This window comes from Carlito syrichta, unplaced genomic scaffold (genome assembly GCF_000164805.1).
Source record: "Carlito syrichta isolate Samal-C Ts95f unplaced genomic scaffold, Tarsius_syrichta-2.0.1 Scaffold314018, whole genome shotgun sequence".
NCBI classification, from domain to species: Eukaryota; Metazoa; Chordata; class Mammalia; order Primates; family Tarsiidae; genus Carlito; species Carlito syrichta.
In genome coordinates this window covers 357,310-369,494 of record NW_007258114.1, presented here as the reverse complement: position 1 = coordinate 369,494, position 12,185 = coordinate 357,310, and the positions used below count along the sequence as shown (strand labels likewise).

The 12,185-nt window shown below is 53.7% G+C and overlaps 1 protein-coding gene across 2 annotated transcripts; it reads right to left on the bottom strand.

Annotated features, from left to right (window-relative positions):
• Positions 1–519: 519 nt before the first annotated feature.
• On the bottom strand, positions 520–10,750 carry REXO4 (REX4 homolog, 3'-5' exonuclease). 2 transcript variants are annotated; one of them, XM_008070804.2, is made up of 8 exons: positions 10,460–10,750; positions 8,190–8,527; positions 6,851–6,988; positions 6,384–6,577; positions 5,024–5,112; positions 3,551–3,625; positions 2,716–2,790; positions 1,509–1,652 (listed from the first exon to the last, which is right to left on the bottom strand). In XM_008070804.2, the coding sequence occupies exons 1-8, from the start codon at positions 10,685–10,687 to the stop codon at positions 1,533–1,535; spliced, it is 1,257 nt and encodes a 418-aa protein (XP_008068995.1). In that variant the 5' UTR covers positions 10,688–10,750; the 3' UTR covers positions 1,509–1,532. The 2 variants fall into 2 exon arrangements, with proteins under 2 accessions (XP_008068996.1, XP_008068995.1); XM_008070805.2 differs by lacking the exons at positions 6,384–6,577; positions 6,851–6,988 and having other exon boundaries at positions 520–1,652; positions 8,190–8,355.
• Between the last annotated feature and the right edge of the window lie 1,435 nt (positions 10,751–12,185).

The window sequence follows — 12,185 nt, the reverse complement described above, 5'->3', positions numbered from 1 at the left end:
AGCCACGCAGATAAATGCTCCTGGACCCTGCAAGTGTCTGTGAAAACCGACCTGCTTGCTTCTTCCTTCCAGGAGCTGGTTTCTTATGCGGAAAAAGTGCTCCTGAGGCTGGAGGCGGCCATACCTCCCAGCCCGAGACAGAAAGCCGCTGGGTTGAAGCTGGGGAGGACACAGACACCCTGAGGCCTCCCTGCCCCCATGCGCCCCCTCCCCACCCCTTTCTTTGCCACAGCAGAGCTGCCCAGTACATGGAGGAATGTTTTCCTCAGGGGGGTGGATGGGGGGAAGAGGAAGAATGGTCACCTGGGACCAGCATGCATCTCACTCTCCCCAGGTGACCAATAAAAAGGCCCAAGTTCCTCTGTGCCTTAGTTGTTTCTGAGGTGGGCCATGACTGGCCAGCAGGGGCACTTAATTCTGTAGCCTGTAGAAACCTCGTCCTTGTGGGGCCAGGCAGCACCCTGAACACAGTAGTTCCAGACTTTTCTAAGTAAGAGAAGACACTGAACCTCCACAGGCTCCATTCAAAGCCAACATGTGCTTTTATCTTAAATAGTAACACCTTCAGTGCATCTGTACCTTTTTTGTACAGCTATCAGAAGGCTCCATAAAGCCTGAGGCTTTATTCGCTTGTCAGTGCAACTAGCCCTAGCCACTCTTGACTCCACTTCCCAGAAAGATCCTCAAAACACAGTCTGGCCAAAAAGCCACAGGCTAGCCCATGAGAAGTCATGCAGCTCCTTCTAGCTTCTACAGCCCAAGGCCGGCATGTCAGCAGCCTCCAGGAGTAACCGAGTCACTGTGCCCAGGCAACTAAGACCTCATTCCCGTGTATGGGAGAAGCTTCTGAGGGGCCAACCCACCAGCCCAGCCTGGGCCAAGTCAGACAACCAGGAGAAAGGATGCCCATTCCCAGAGAGCCTTGCTCCAGATGAGACAACCGCAGTGCTGGCCAGTCACATCTCAGTAGCTGACGGCAGACACCCAGTCTGGGTCCCTCAAATCCTTGGGTGTTACATCATCCAAGGCAACGAGAGGGAAAGTGGCCTCTGCAGAGGCAGGCGCTGAGCACCCAGAGTGCTTTCTGCCCCTGGACCAGGGGAAGTCCCGTCCAAGCCCATCAGATGGGTGGGGGGACAGTGCAGTCAGTGTAGGCTGAGAGCCCCAATACCCCATCCCCACTCATGTTTGGCAAACAGCAGCCACGGGGCAGGCCCCAGCGGTCCCTGTGGCCCACACCCTGGCTGTGCCCAGGATATACAACTCTGACTTCTTCCCCTGCCCCACCCCTGTCCATCCTGCCCCCAAATACATTATGGTGTGACCAGGGCTCCAACGCAGAGTGGGACAAGGTACGCAGTAATGTGCACGCCACGCCTCTGCTGCCATGATTTTGAAAATGTTTCACCACAGTTGCCGCTTTGGGGAGACCTGATCTGTCCATGTGGTGCAGTCACACTGCCCCTGGGCCGAGGCACCACAGGCACCACCACCACAGAACGGCAGGAGGGGCAGCACCAGCCGCAGGGCTGCTAGGCATCATCGCTGTTGTTGTTCGGAGTGGCCACCGGGAGGCGCCTGTCTCGGGCCATACTCTCCCACTCTTTCTTCACCAGGACGTACAGTCTCATCGCTGCCTGGGCATCCTGAATCTAGATGACACAGAACAACACTGACTGTCTCAGAGGGTGACAGAGCATCACCACGGGCCAGCGCCAACCCCACAAATGCTCAGGCCTTCACGCCAGCCACTGTGCTAGGGGCGCTGAGCCAAGTAAGATGTGGACCTTGGCTGGGCTTGGTGGCTCAGCCTGTAATCCCAGCACTTTGGGAGGCCGAGGTGAATGGACTGCCTGAGCCTGCGGGTTCGAGACTCGCCTGGGCAACTTGACGAGACTTCATCTCTACAGTAAATAAAAAATTAGCCGGGTGTGGTAGCACGCGCCTGTAGTTCCCAGCTACTTGGAAGGCTGAGGCGGAAGGATTGCCAGAGCCCAGCAGGTCGAGGCTGCGGTGGCCGGGAGCGGCCACTGCTCTCCAGTCTGGGCGACAGAGTGAGACTCCAACTCAAAAAAAAAAAGATGTGGACCTTGCCATGAGATGCCAGCAAGGGGATGAGGGAGGGCACAAGAAGCAGGCAGTGCACTACATTTCTGTGACCCAGATCCTCCTGCTTACAGGAGAAAAGGAACCCCCAAGAAGCAAAGTGACACCCATGGTATCTAAGGTTCATCAGACGTCCAACTTTGACAGAGACAGAATGACGGCGGGTCGGGAGCTTGGGGCAGGGGCACAAGGGTCAAGCAGACAGGCAAAAGGGCCTGGAGTGCTGAGTCACACTATGATATCTATGGGGGGGTGGCTGCAGAAGGCAGAGCCAGCCTGGTCAGCAGAGTCGATCAGGAGGGCCGAGGGAGGCAAGCGAGCCCGGACCACACAGTCCCAACTTAGAATGGCAACTTTTTCTCCAGATAATTCCAATGTGGTAGTTTTATGAAGATTTGCTTTAAATATAAATATTCAGAATTGAATCAACATTTGTAAGCCTGCTCTGCCATTTCATTCTTTTTGGCCTCCTAACAAAGAAAGTGCCCAGGCCCCACCTCACCCGTGTCTGCGTCAGGTGACACGCGTCTGGGTTTCCAGGTCAGGGACTGCCCCCCAAATCCCAAGGACGCACATACCCCAAGGACTGCCGCCCAAGGACACTCTTACCGAACAGTGCTCTGCCTGCTGGACCCTGATCCCCAGGATTTTCTCCGAAAGTAGCTTCAAAGATGGTCTTCCACTCTGCAGAGAAGAGACAGCATGCTGGGCCAGGGGCCGCTGCAGACCCTGGCCCGGGGAGGCCCTGCCTGGGAGGGGGCGCTCCAACCAGGCAGGGAGGCACTGACCACTGAGCCCAACCCAAGACCTACAGTTTGCCATTCACTGGAAATGCTCACAGACTCGAGGCTGCAGCCATCAGCCAATAGAGGAGGGCCAGGGAAGAGGCATCCCGTCTCTTGCCCTCTGCTCTCTGCACCCTCTGGAGCAGATATGACAGTGGCATCACACCCTTTATCGGCGACCCTATCAGAGAGGAATTACTTTCCCTCCATCAGAGCCATCTTTTTTTTTTTTTTTTGAGTTGGAGTCTCACTCTGTCGCCCAGACTGGAGTGCAGTGGTCGCTCCCGGCCCCCGCAGCCTCGACCTGCTGGGCTCCGGCGATCCTTCCGCCTCAGCCTTCTGAGTAGCTGAAACTTCAGGCGTGCGCTACCACACCCGGGTAATTTTTTTTTTTTGATTTATTGTAGAGATGAGGTCTCACCAAGTTTCCCAAGCGGGTCTCGAACCCGTGGGCTCAGGCAATCCGCTCACCTCAGCCTCCCAAGGCATGGGATTACAGGCTGAGCAACTGAGCATGGCCATTCTCGTTTTAAAGGTTAAAATGAAAAGTAAAACAAAAACTCTTAACCAACAAGTCAGCTACTGGAGACCAGAACCAGCAATGAGGTAGACCAGCAAAACAGAAATATGAGGTCGTGAGTCACACTCATTTTAAGTACCTTCACCTGACTCTTGAAAGGTTTATATTTCTGTGTGTCCCGAATATTCTTTTTTGGATGATCAAGAAACAGCACCTAGAAGAAAATATGACAATCATTTTTATTTTTAGTTTGTCACAGTGGAAACCCCTTTTCCAGATAACACCTTACAGGAATCCCAGTAAATAACACACACACGCATGCACACATGTGTGCATACACACATGCATATGCACATGGGGAAAAAAAGCACCGAAGAATCTGAGCTTCTGAAAGAATTTTATCACACTAACTGAAGGTGATGCCCAATGCTGGAGCTACACTGATAAAAATAAAATCTCGAAAACAGTCATCAGTTAACAGGCAACCAACCTATTCCTGTGCTTTGAGTTGGTTCCCCAAATTGGGAAGTTAGAAATGAAAAAAGAGTTTAAGAGCGCATCTTGCAACCTTAACATAACCTCTCATCTTCAGGAGAGACTTAAACGCAAGTCTGCTTGGTCCCAGGAATGGAGCTAGAGTGAGGAGGAAAGGACACGTGACTACGGTGGCAGTCTGAGTGTGACACAACACGAGATGACTTTTTGTCAGAACAAGCTCCCCGTCTTCCCAGGCAGTTCAAATCAGCAGAGACCCTGCAGGAGCACAGCTGGAGGCCATGCCCTCTGGGGGGCTGGAGGTGAACCTGAGCTCACCCAGCTGCCTGTTGAGCCGGCCAATGTGGAAGTGAGGAGGAGGCGAATCAAGCCTCGAACGGCCACCCTGCCCAGCTCCCTGCCTAGCGAGGCAGTGACTGAAGAGGAAGAGGCGGGGCTTTGCTTCTGCAGAAGGCACTAGATCGGAGGGAAGGGGCACGGCAACGGGTCTGGCTTTGCACACAAGGACAGGCTCTCATCGCCACAGCAAGGGTCAGGCAGGCATAAGCAAGGGTCAGACATGCCAGACACGAGCCACAAGGGCACCTGCCAGTACAAACAGGTTTCCCATGTGAGGGGCCTCGGTCATAGGTGGCACAAGCAGGCATTCGGCCGTCCGCAGGTGAAAGAAACATCCCACGAGAGGTTCATGGGACCTCATTTTTGTTAGGGCAGGGTTCCCAGCTGCTCTGGTCCCAGAACCGGTTCAGCTGGGGACTCTCAGAACAAATGCCTTGTCTAGCATGGCTCCTAGGACACTGTAAGAACCCGTAAGTGGTACTTGGTATTATTACTCGAGTACTCCCAACACAGAGCACAAATTCAAAAACTTCTGCTGCTCAGGAGACTCAAGCAGGAGGATCACCTGAGCCCAGGAGATTGAGGCTGTGGGGAGCTGTGATCATGATCATACCACTGCACTCTAGTCTGGGTGACAGAGTCAGACCCCAACTCAAAAAAACAAAAGCAAAAAATCCCACGGATGATGCTCCTGCAGGCAGACAACATGAGGGCGTGCCTGCAACATGCATGGAAAAGCCAGTGGGACCCAAGTTCCCAGGAGGCCCAAAGCCCGCACCTTCAGGTCGTTGTGTAGAGCGTGCCCAACTAGAACTCTGCCCTTCAGCATCTCTGCTACTTCCTTCTGAACAACTTCAAGTTCTTCTCCTGAGAAATCAAAGCAAAGGTTTCCAGCAGCACATAAATCACCACCATTCTCTGAGAGCGAGGCCCCCTCCCACCCCTGGTCAGACGATCACACCCACCCACCCACCTTCTGCCTCTGGGGAAAGGAGGAAAGACAGTGCTCTATACAGTCTGCCAACTCTAGTCAGGGCTCAGAGGAGGGCACAAGCTGAGAGGAAGTATTTAGAAACTCACAGAGCCATGTGGCAGAGAAGTCCCTTTCACTATTCCATCTCACAATAAAAAATCAGGGCTTGAACTTTACGACTTTCCAACTGAGACTAACTCCCACTAGACCCTGGGCCCTGAGGCAGTCCTGTCTGCTTCTGGATATGCTCTGGGAACCATTTCGCCCCTGACTCCACTCATGGGAGCCACTCCCACACCCGAAACCACAGGGAGGGGTTCCAGCAACCATGCTTTTGCCCAGTGACTTTGCCCCTCCCCAGCCAGAGTTGATCAGACCAAGAGTGGCTGGACCCCAGCATGACCAGCCTTCCCCCCAAGAACTGCAGCCAAGAGATGTTGGTCAGCCTGCTGCTCAAGAAGGGAGGGCCGCCTTGATGGCTCTGTGCACAGTAATGCAGAGACAGGCAGTGTGTGCAGAGAGAACAGAGGGCTGCAGGAAAATGAGGTCACGAGGCCTGGACCCCAAGAGTCTTCCAGCATCCCTCCAGGTTCCAAGCCCTGGGCCACCCTGGATGCCTCTCCCATTACCCATGGACTCAGCCTCCCGCTGCATCTGGGTGACATCACTTCTGGTCACTTCTTATGCTTCCTGACCCTGGTCACCACCAGTTCTTGCCTCCCACCAGGCTGTTGCATCCTCCGGACCCCCTGCAGTCCGTTCTCAGTATCACAGACAGAGGGAACTTGCTGGAACCTAAGTTGGATCAGGCCTCTCGCTGCTCACAGCTTTCCTAGGGATTCCCAAGGTCCCCCATCCCACAGCCTTCCTTCTCGTAACCCGCCCCTCACCACTGGCCTTCTTCCTGGTCCCCGACACACTCCTTCTTGGCCCCTCCTACCACACTGTGCACAGCAACTCAGGAGCCCTGCCCTGGTCCTCAGGCCGGTGGCTAAGAGGCACTGAAGCATAGGACGTGGGCAGGCCCATGTGCACTTCAAGGCCCATCGTCCCGGGAAGGCAGATGTTCCAGGACTTGCTACAGAGTTCCCGAGCCAAAAGGAAACACAGGGAGAACGAACCCAGCTAGCACCTGCCCTTCTGTCCCCATGCCAGGACAACCTACCCTGCCTGAGGTTCTCGGGCCGGATCCCGCTGACCGCCGTCCTGTAGTCTGTCACGGGCTCAGTGGGCTTGACATACTTATCGTAGACACACTTCCCATACTGGTTCACGATGGACACGCGGGCGGCGATGCTCTCCTCCCCCATGGGGCCCACGCCCACCATCTCACAGTCCATGGCCAAAGCTTTTGTCAGGCTAAAGGGGAGCCAAGGACTCCAGGTCAGTGTATGCCGCAGGACCCAGGACTCCAGGTCAGACCCCAAAGGGCCCACAAGCCCAGTGTGGGCACAGAAACGCTTCCTGCCCTACTACGTGGCAACCATGTGACAAGCTCTGTGGTCATGGTTCCTGCCTGGCAGATCCTGGGAGGAGCTCGCCCTCTCGACTGGAGGAGTGTGCCTTCTCCCTTGAAGAGCCCCCAGCCCCTGGGGCCAGGCATCTCCAGTGCCTCCCACTGGCCCCACGTACCCACTGAAGGCCTGCTCCTTCACAAGGGTGATGCTGCTTTCACTCTGACCCAGCTGTTTCCTTGCTATCTGGGCTGCCTCTGGGCCTATGGCAGCTTCGATATCCGCTGGGTCCACACCATCAAACCAGATGTCTTCCCTAAAAGACAAAGAACAGGTTGCCTACCAGGAAGCCCTGTCCAGCAGTCAGGTGGGGCTGTATGGTGCTGACTGTGCAGGTTGATCATGGGGGGGCGAGGGGGGAGTGGTGTCGCAGAGGGTGACAGTGTAGGCTCCTCTTGCCATTGGGTTCCAGGTACCCCAGCTGCTGCTCTGACCACCTGGGCACTCTCCTCCCCTCACTTTTCTTTTTAATGAGAAAATACACTCATTACCCAAGATTTAAGAACTACAGATAAACACGAAAACTATAAAACAGAAACATATGACCTGCCTCTCAGGTGTAATGACTGCTGGCGTTTTCTGTTTAATTATAAAAGTAACAGGTTCGTTATTTTCTTCCCGACCGCACTGACGGACTTGCTCCTCTGGCCACATGCTCCCATAACCTCCTCACTGGGCAGGTCCTGACCACATCTGCTCAATTACTCCAGCTAACTGCTGATCACTGTCTCCGCTACTTGACACTAAGCCTCAGGAGGAGCCGGGCCTGCCTGGCCGAACACTGTCCCGGCTTGCCTGGTGCAACACACAGGCGGCCCTCAAACCATTCATTCCTTCAGTAGCGGTGTCCTCAATACCCAGGCGACACGAAGTCAGCCTGAGACTTACAAATATGCCATCTCCAGCTGAGCCATTCTGGATGGCCGCTGACTCCTGGTCCGCCCCAGCAAGTGACCAGCATAGTGTTTATTATGTCATCACCAAGCACTGAGTCAAGCATGCCACATCTCACAATCTCCTCATGACACCACAGATGACTACAGTGAGGTGCAGGGATGTCAGGAAGTTGCCTGAGTCACCCAACTGGCAAGAGGCAGGGACAGGTCTCTCATGCAGGTCTCCCTGGCTTTGGTAGTCATTCATTCATACTTTTACTGAGTGCCGAGTTCTGTGCGAGGCCCAAAGACACAGCAGTGATTATGAAACAAGCTCATCTTATTAAGCCTACCTTCTGGGAAAAACAAGTCATAAGCAAGTAAACAAACACAAAACACCAGGGTAAGGTGACGGAGAAACTTGTGAGGCCACTCGACACTCGACATCTGTGAGGAGACAGGCCTTAGTAAGTAGAGATGCAGGGCCTCAACTCTCTGTGGGAGGAAGACAGAGGTGGGATGGCAGATGAGCCCGTGTCAATCACCACAGCTGAGACTCAGGCAGAGACTACCAGTACTCACTTAGTGGGTGGGGCCGGGGCCAGGTCCTTGGCTTTCCGCTTCTTATGTTTGATGTCCCCTCGTTTTGGAGAAATGTCACCATTTGTCCTTTTCTTGGTTTTCTCACTGAGCTCTGCTCCACTTGACTTTGTGGGAGGCACTGGCATGGTCCTGTCCAGCTTAGATCCTGAAGGAACACAGTCCCTGGTGGCCTTCTGGTCTTTCTCTGTCGGCACCGCATGTCCCTTTGCTTTACCTGAGATCTCTTTTCTGTTTGGCTGGATACTTTCGGACTGCTTTTCGAAACCCATCTGAGAGATAAGAGGCTTTTCTGGGGCCTGCGGTTTTTGTTTCAGCAGCTAATGGGACCCAAAATAAAACAATGCTACATTTTAATTTGACACACAACAAACTGAAAAAACTTGTGTACACATGTACAGATACATAAGTACACCAATCACATCTGGACACTCTGTGCCAGCATCACTGAAATTCATTTTCAAATACTTCTGAAAAAGCCCTTCCTTGTTCTCACCCGTAAATCACTGGTGGTGAAATGCTGTCTCTCTGCTTACCTTACTCTACTGCACAACTTTACATCTGCTCCTTCCTGCCTGCAACATTTGAAGCTCACATTCTACATCTTAAGTACCTGTGGAGTCAGTGAACACCACATACCACTCCATTGTCAGTCTAAGGGGAGGACAGGCAGCCTGTCTTCACTTTTTAAGGCAATGTAGAGTTCATTTTAGAGTTACTTCCCTCACGACCTTGGCCAGCACCTTGGTGTACCAGTTCCTTTAAGATTTCTAGGTTTGCTGTTGCTACGAGGGTCTGAGGAAGACCGAAGACTATGATAAATGAAAAGTTTCTTTTAGGCTGCAAGCAGTAGCTCATGCCAGTAATTCCAGCACTTTGGGAGGTCAAGGCAAAAGGATTGTCTGAGCCCAAAAGTTCGAGACCAGCCTGAGAAACATAGTGAAGCCACATCTCTACAAAAAAATCAAAAAATTAGCCTGGTGTGGTGCACAGCTGTAATCCCAGCTACTTGGGAGGTTGAGGCAGAAGAATCACTTGAGTCCAGGAGGTCGAGGTTGCAGTGAGCCAGGCTTGCAACACAGCACTCCACCCTAGGCAACAGGGTAAAACCCTGTCTCAAAAAAATGTAAAAAAGGCATTTACAGTGCCTGTAATTCCAGCACTTTGGGAGGCGGCGGGGACAAGAGGGCTGCCTGAATCCAGGGGGTTCAAGACCAACCTGGGCAACTTGGTGAGATCTCGTCTCTACAACAGATCAAAAATTAGCTGGCACTTGGAAGGCTGAAGCAGAAGGATCACCTGAGACCAGGAGGTTGAAGCTGTGGTGGCTGTGATCGTGCCACTGCACTCCAGCCTGGGTGACAGAGTGAGATTTTGACTCAAAAAAAAAAGAGAACAAGGGTAGTAACAGCAGCTTGGAAGAGTGTCTGACACAGAACAACTGAACAACCTCTATAGAAGCGCCAGCCACCACCACCTGGAAAGGCAGAAGGCACAGCACAGCGTAAAGAGCATAGACTCAGGTTCAATCAGCCTGGATTTTTTCTTTCCTTTCCTAGAGACAAGGTCTTGCTCTTGTTCTGTTGCCCAGGCTGGAGTGCAGCAGCATCACGATAGCTCACTGCAACCTTGAACTGCTAGTCTCAAGCGATCCTCCCACCTCAGTCTCCTGAGTAGCTGGGACTACAGATGCGCACCATCCCACTAGATTAACTTGAGTTTTTTGTAGAGACAGGGTCTCGCCATGTTGCCTAGGCTGGTCTCAAACTCCTGGTCTCAAGTGATCCTCCCACTTCAACCTCCCAAAGTGCTGTTACCACACCTGGCCAACCTGCCTGGGTTTGAGTCCTGGTTCCCAATTGCAACCTTAGATAATAAAATCGTTAACCTGTGTGGACCTATTTTCTCACCTATAATACAGGGATGCTAAAAGAACCTACCTTACGGGGTTGTTATGGAGATGACAAAAGAACACGTTTTAGAGCACATGGCAGAATGCACATCTTAAGAGCTCAATAACTGGGGGCAGGGTAGCTGTTATCAAGTGTTACCTGCTCAAAAGCTCCAAGTATTGCTACAACCCTCTCCATCAACGGTCTGCCACTTGCTTGCCCCCAAGTTCACTATCTCCCCCGATGGGCCACTTTTCCCGTGAACGGCAGTTTTCAAGGATTTCATTCAAAGCTGGGGCCGCCCAAGCCTCTCCCTTGGTTGCACCCCGCGGGCCTCCTCCGGGCTCCCCCGAGCCTCACCTCCTGCAGCGCCTTCCAGTTTTGAGAAAAGTCTTCTGGAACCTTCGGAGGTCGCACCGCAACATTCCTGGGGTGGCTTCCCGGCTTCTTGCCCACTTCCTGCGGGCCGTTTTTCCAGAACCGTTTTTTCTTCTTGTTTTTCTTCCGAGTGAGCTTCTTGACAAGCACCGGCTGCGCCGTGGGGTTGCTCGGGGCGCGCTTGGAGGTCGGGACCGTCGTCTTCCCCATCCTGGCCCCGTGCAAGGTCCCTCGGGCGGGACACCAGAGGACGGCGTGTAGCACCTCGGCCGGCCGCCTCCGAGGACCCCGGACTCCCTGTCCCGGAGCCCCCGGCTCCGCAGCCTGCCCAGCCCTGCGCTGAACTCACAGGCCGGGGGGGGGATGCCTCCGGGTCCCGAACACCTCAGCACGCGTCCCGAACACCTCAGCACGTCCGCCCCAGCCTCCGGAAGTGACCTTTTCTCCGCAGACGGCTGGAAACCGGGTCTTCTCATTGGTTCCGCGCGGCAGTTGGGTGTGGGCCGTGCTGTTCGGCCGCACGGGAACAGAGCCGCCGCCCATGCGAGCGGTGTCCAGGGTGGGCGATCTACGGTTTGGTTGGGGTAAGCCCGGAATCTCATCGGGATCGGGATGGGATTGAGAAATGGCGGCCGCCGGAAGGGAACCGGGGGGCTGCTGTGGGTGTAGCACACGACGGGGCGGTAGGGCGGCCAGATGCAGCCGGCCGGTAGGGGGCGCTGGGCGGTCGGGCCTGGGAGAACCCGGCTCGCTTCCCAGACCTCCTCCTGGAGTTCCGGGCCTTTTCCGCTCAGCCTTATGGCGGCAATGGGGATGGGGCCTCGCACCTGCCGTCTACAGTGGGGAAACTGAGGCCCGGGGCACGGGGAGGGGTTCCTTCCAGTTCACACAACCTAATTTACCCAGAGCCACAGGACTGCAAAGGCATCCCGGCAATATCTGATAATAATAAAATACAGTGTGTTATAATCATGAGTATGGATTATTTTTGAAAACAACAATATTAAATCACCTGCACACCATGCTAGGCCCTGACAATACTTGGATAAACAGGAAGACTAAATCTGGCCTTTTTCGCTTATTCATGTTCCTAAGAGTCTTGGGGAGTCATGCCTGTAAGGACTCATCAGACAGGGCTTTATTACCCTAATACCCCATATGCTAAAGCTTGTTTCCAGCCTGACTCTGGCATAACATCACATAACAAATAAAGAAGAAAATCAAGGTATTTTATGGCCCTGCAAAACCATCTCTTGGGGACTCCCAGATCTGAGGAGCCTCGTAAGACACTTATCTATCCTTTCTGAGGTTGGCCACATATAGGACTTCAGCTACATATCAGCACACCTGGAGTTTTCCTCCCTCTTATCTCATCAAAACATCTCCTTCTCTGGTTCCCAAAGTTCCTTAGATAAGAACTACAAATTGACCAGGTTCGGTGGCTCAGCCTGTGATCCCAGCACTTTGGGAGGCCAAGGTCTTTGGGAGACTGAGGCCTTTGGGAGGCCAAGGCGAGTGGATTGCCTGAGTCCGGGCACTTGGCGAGACCTCGTCTCTACAGTACATCAGAAAAAAACTTAGCTGGGTGCGGTAGCACATGTCTTTAGTTCCAACTACTTGGAAGTCTGAGGCAGAAGGATCACCGGAGCCCAGCAGATTGAGGCTGCGGTGGCCGGGAGCATGCCACTGCACTCCAGTCTGGGCGACA

What these genes read in the sequence shown, in the direction of transcription:
- REXO4 (XM_008070804.2), bottom strand. Translation starts at nt 10,687, where the DNA reads ATGGGGAAGACGACGGTCCCGACCTCCAAGCGCGCCCCGAGCAACCCC. An exon ending in GCCCCGGCCCCACCCACTAA is followed by an intron (nt 6,989 to 8,189) that starts GTGAGTACTGGT and finishes TTTGTCTTTTAG; the next exon opens with GGAAGACATCTGGTTTGATG. An exon ending in AAGGAGCAGGCCTTCAGTGG is followed by an intron (nt 6,578 to 6,850) that starts GTACGTGGGGCC and finishes GCTCCCCTTTAG; the next exon opens with CCTGACAAAAGCTTTGGCCA.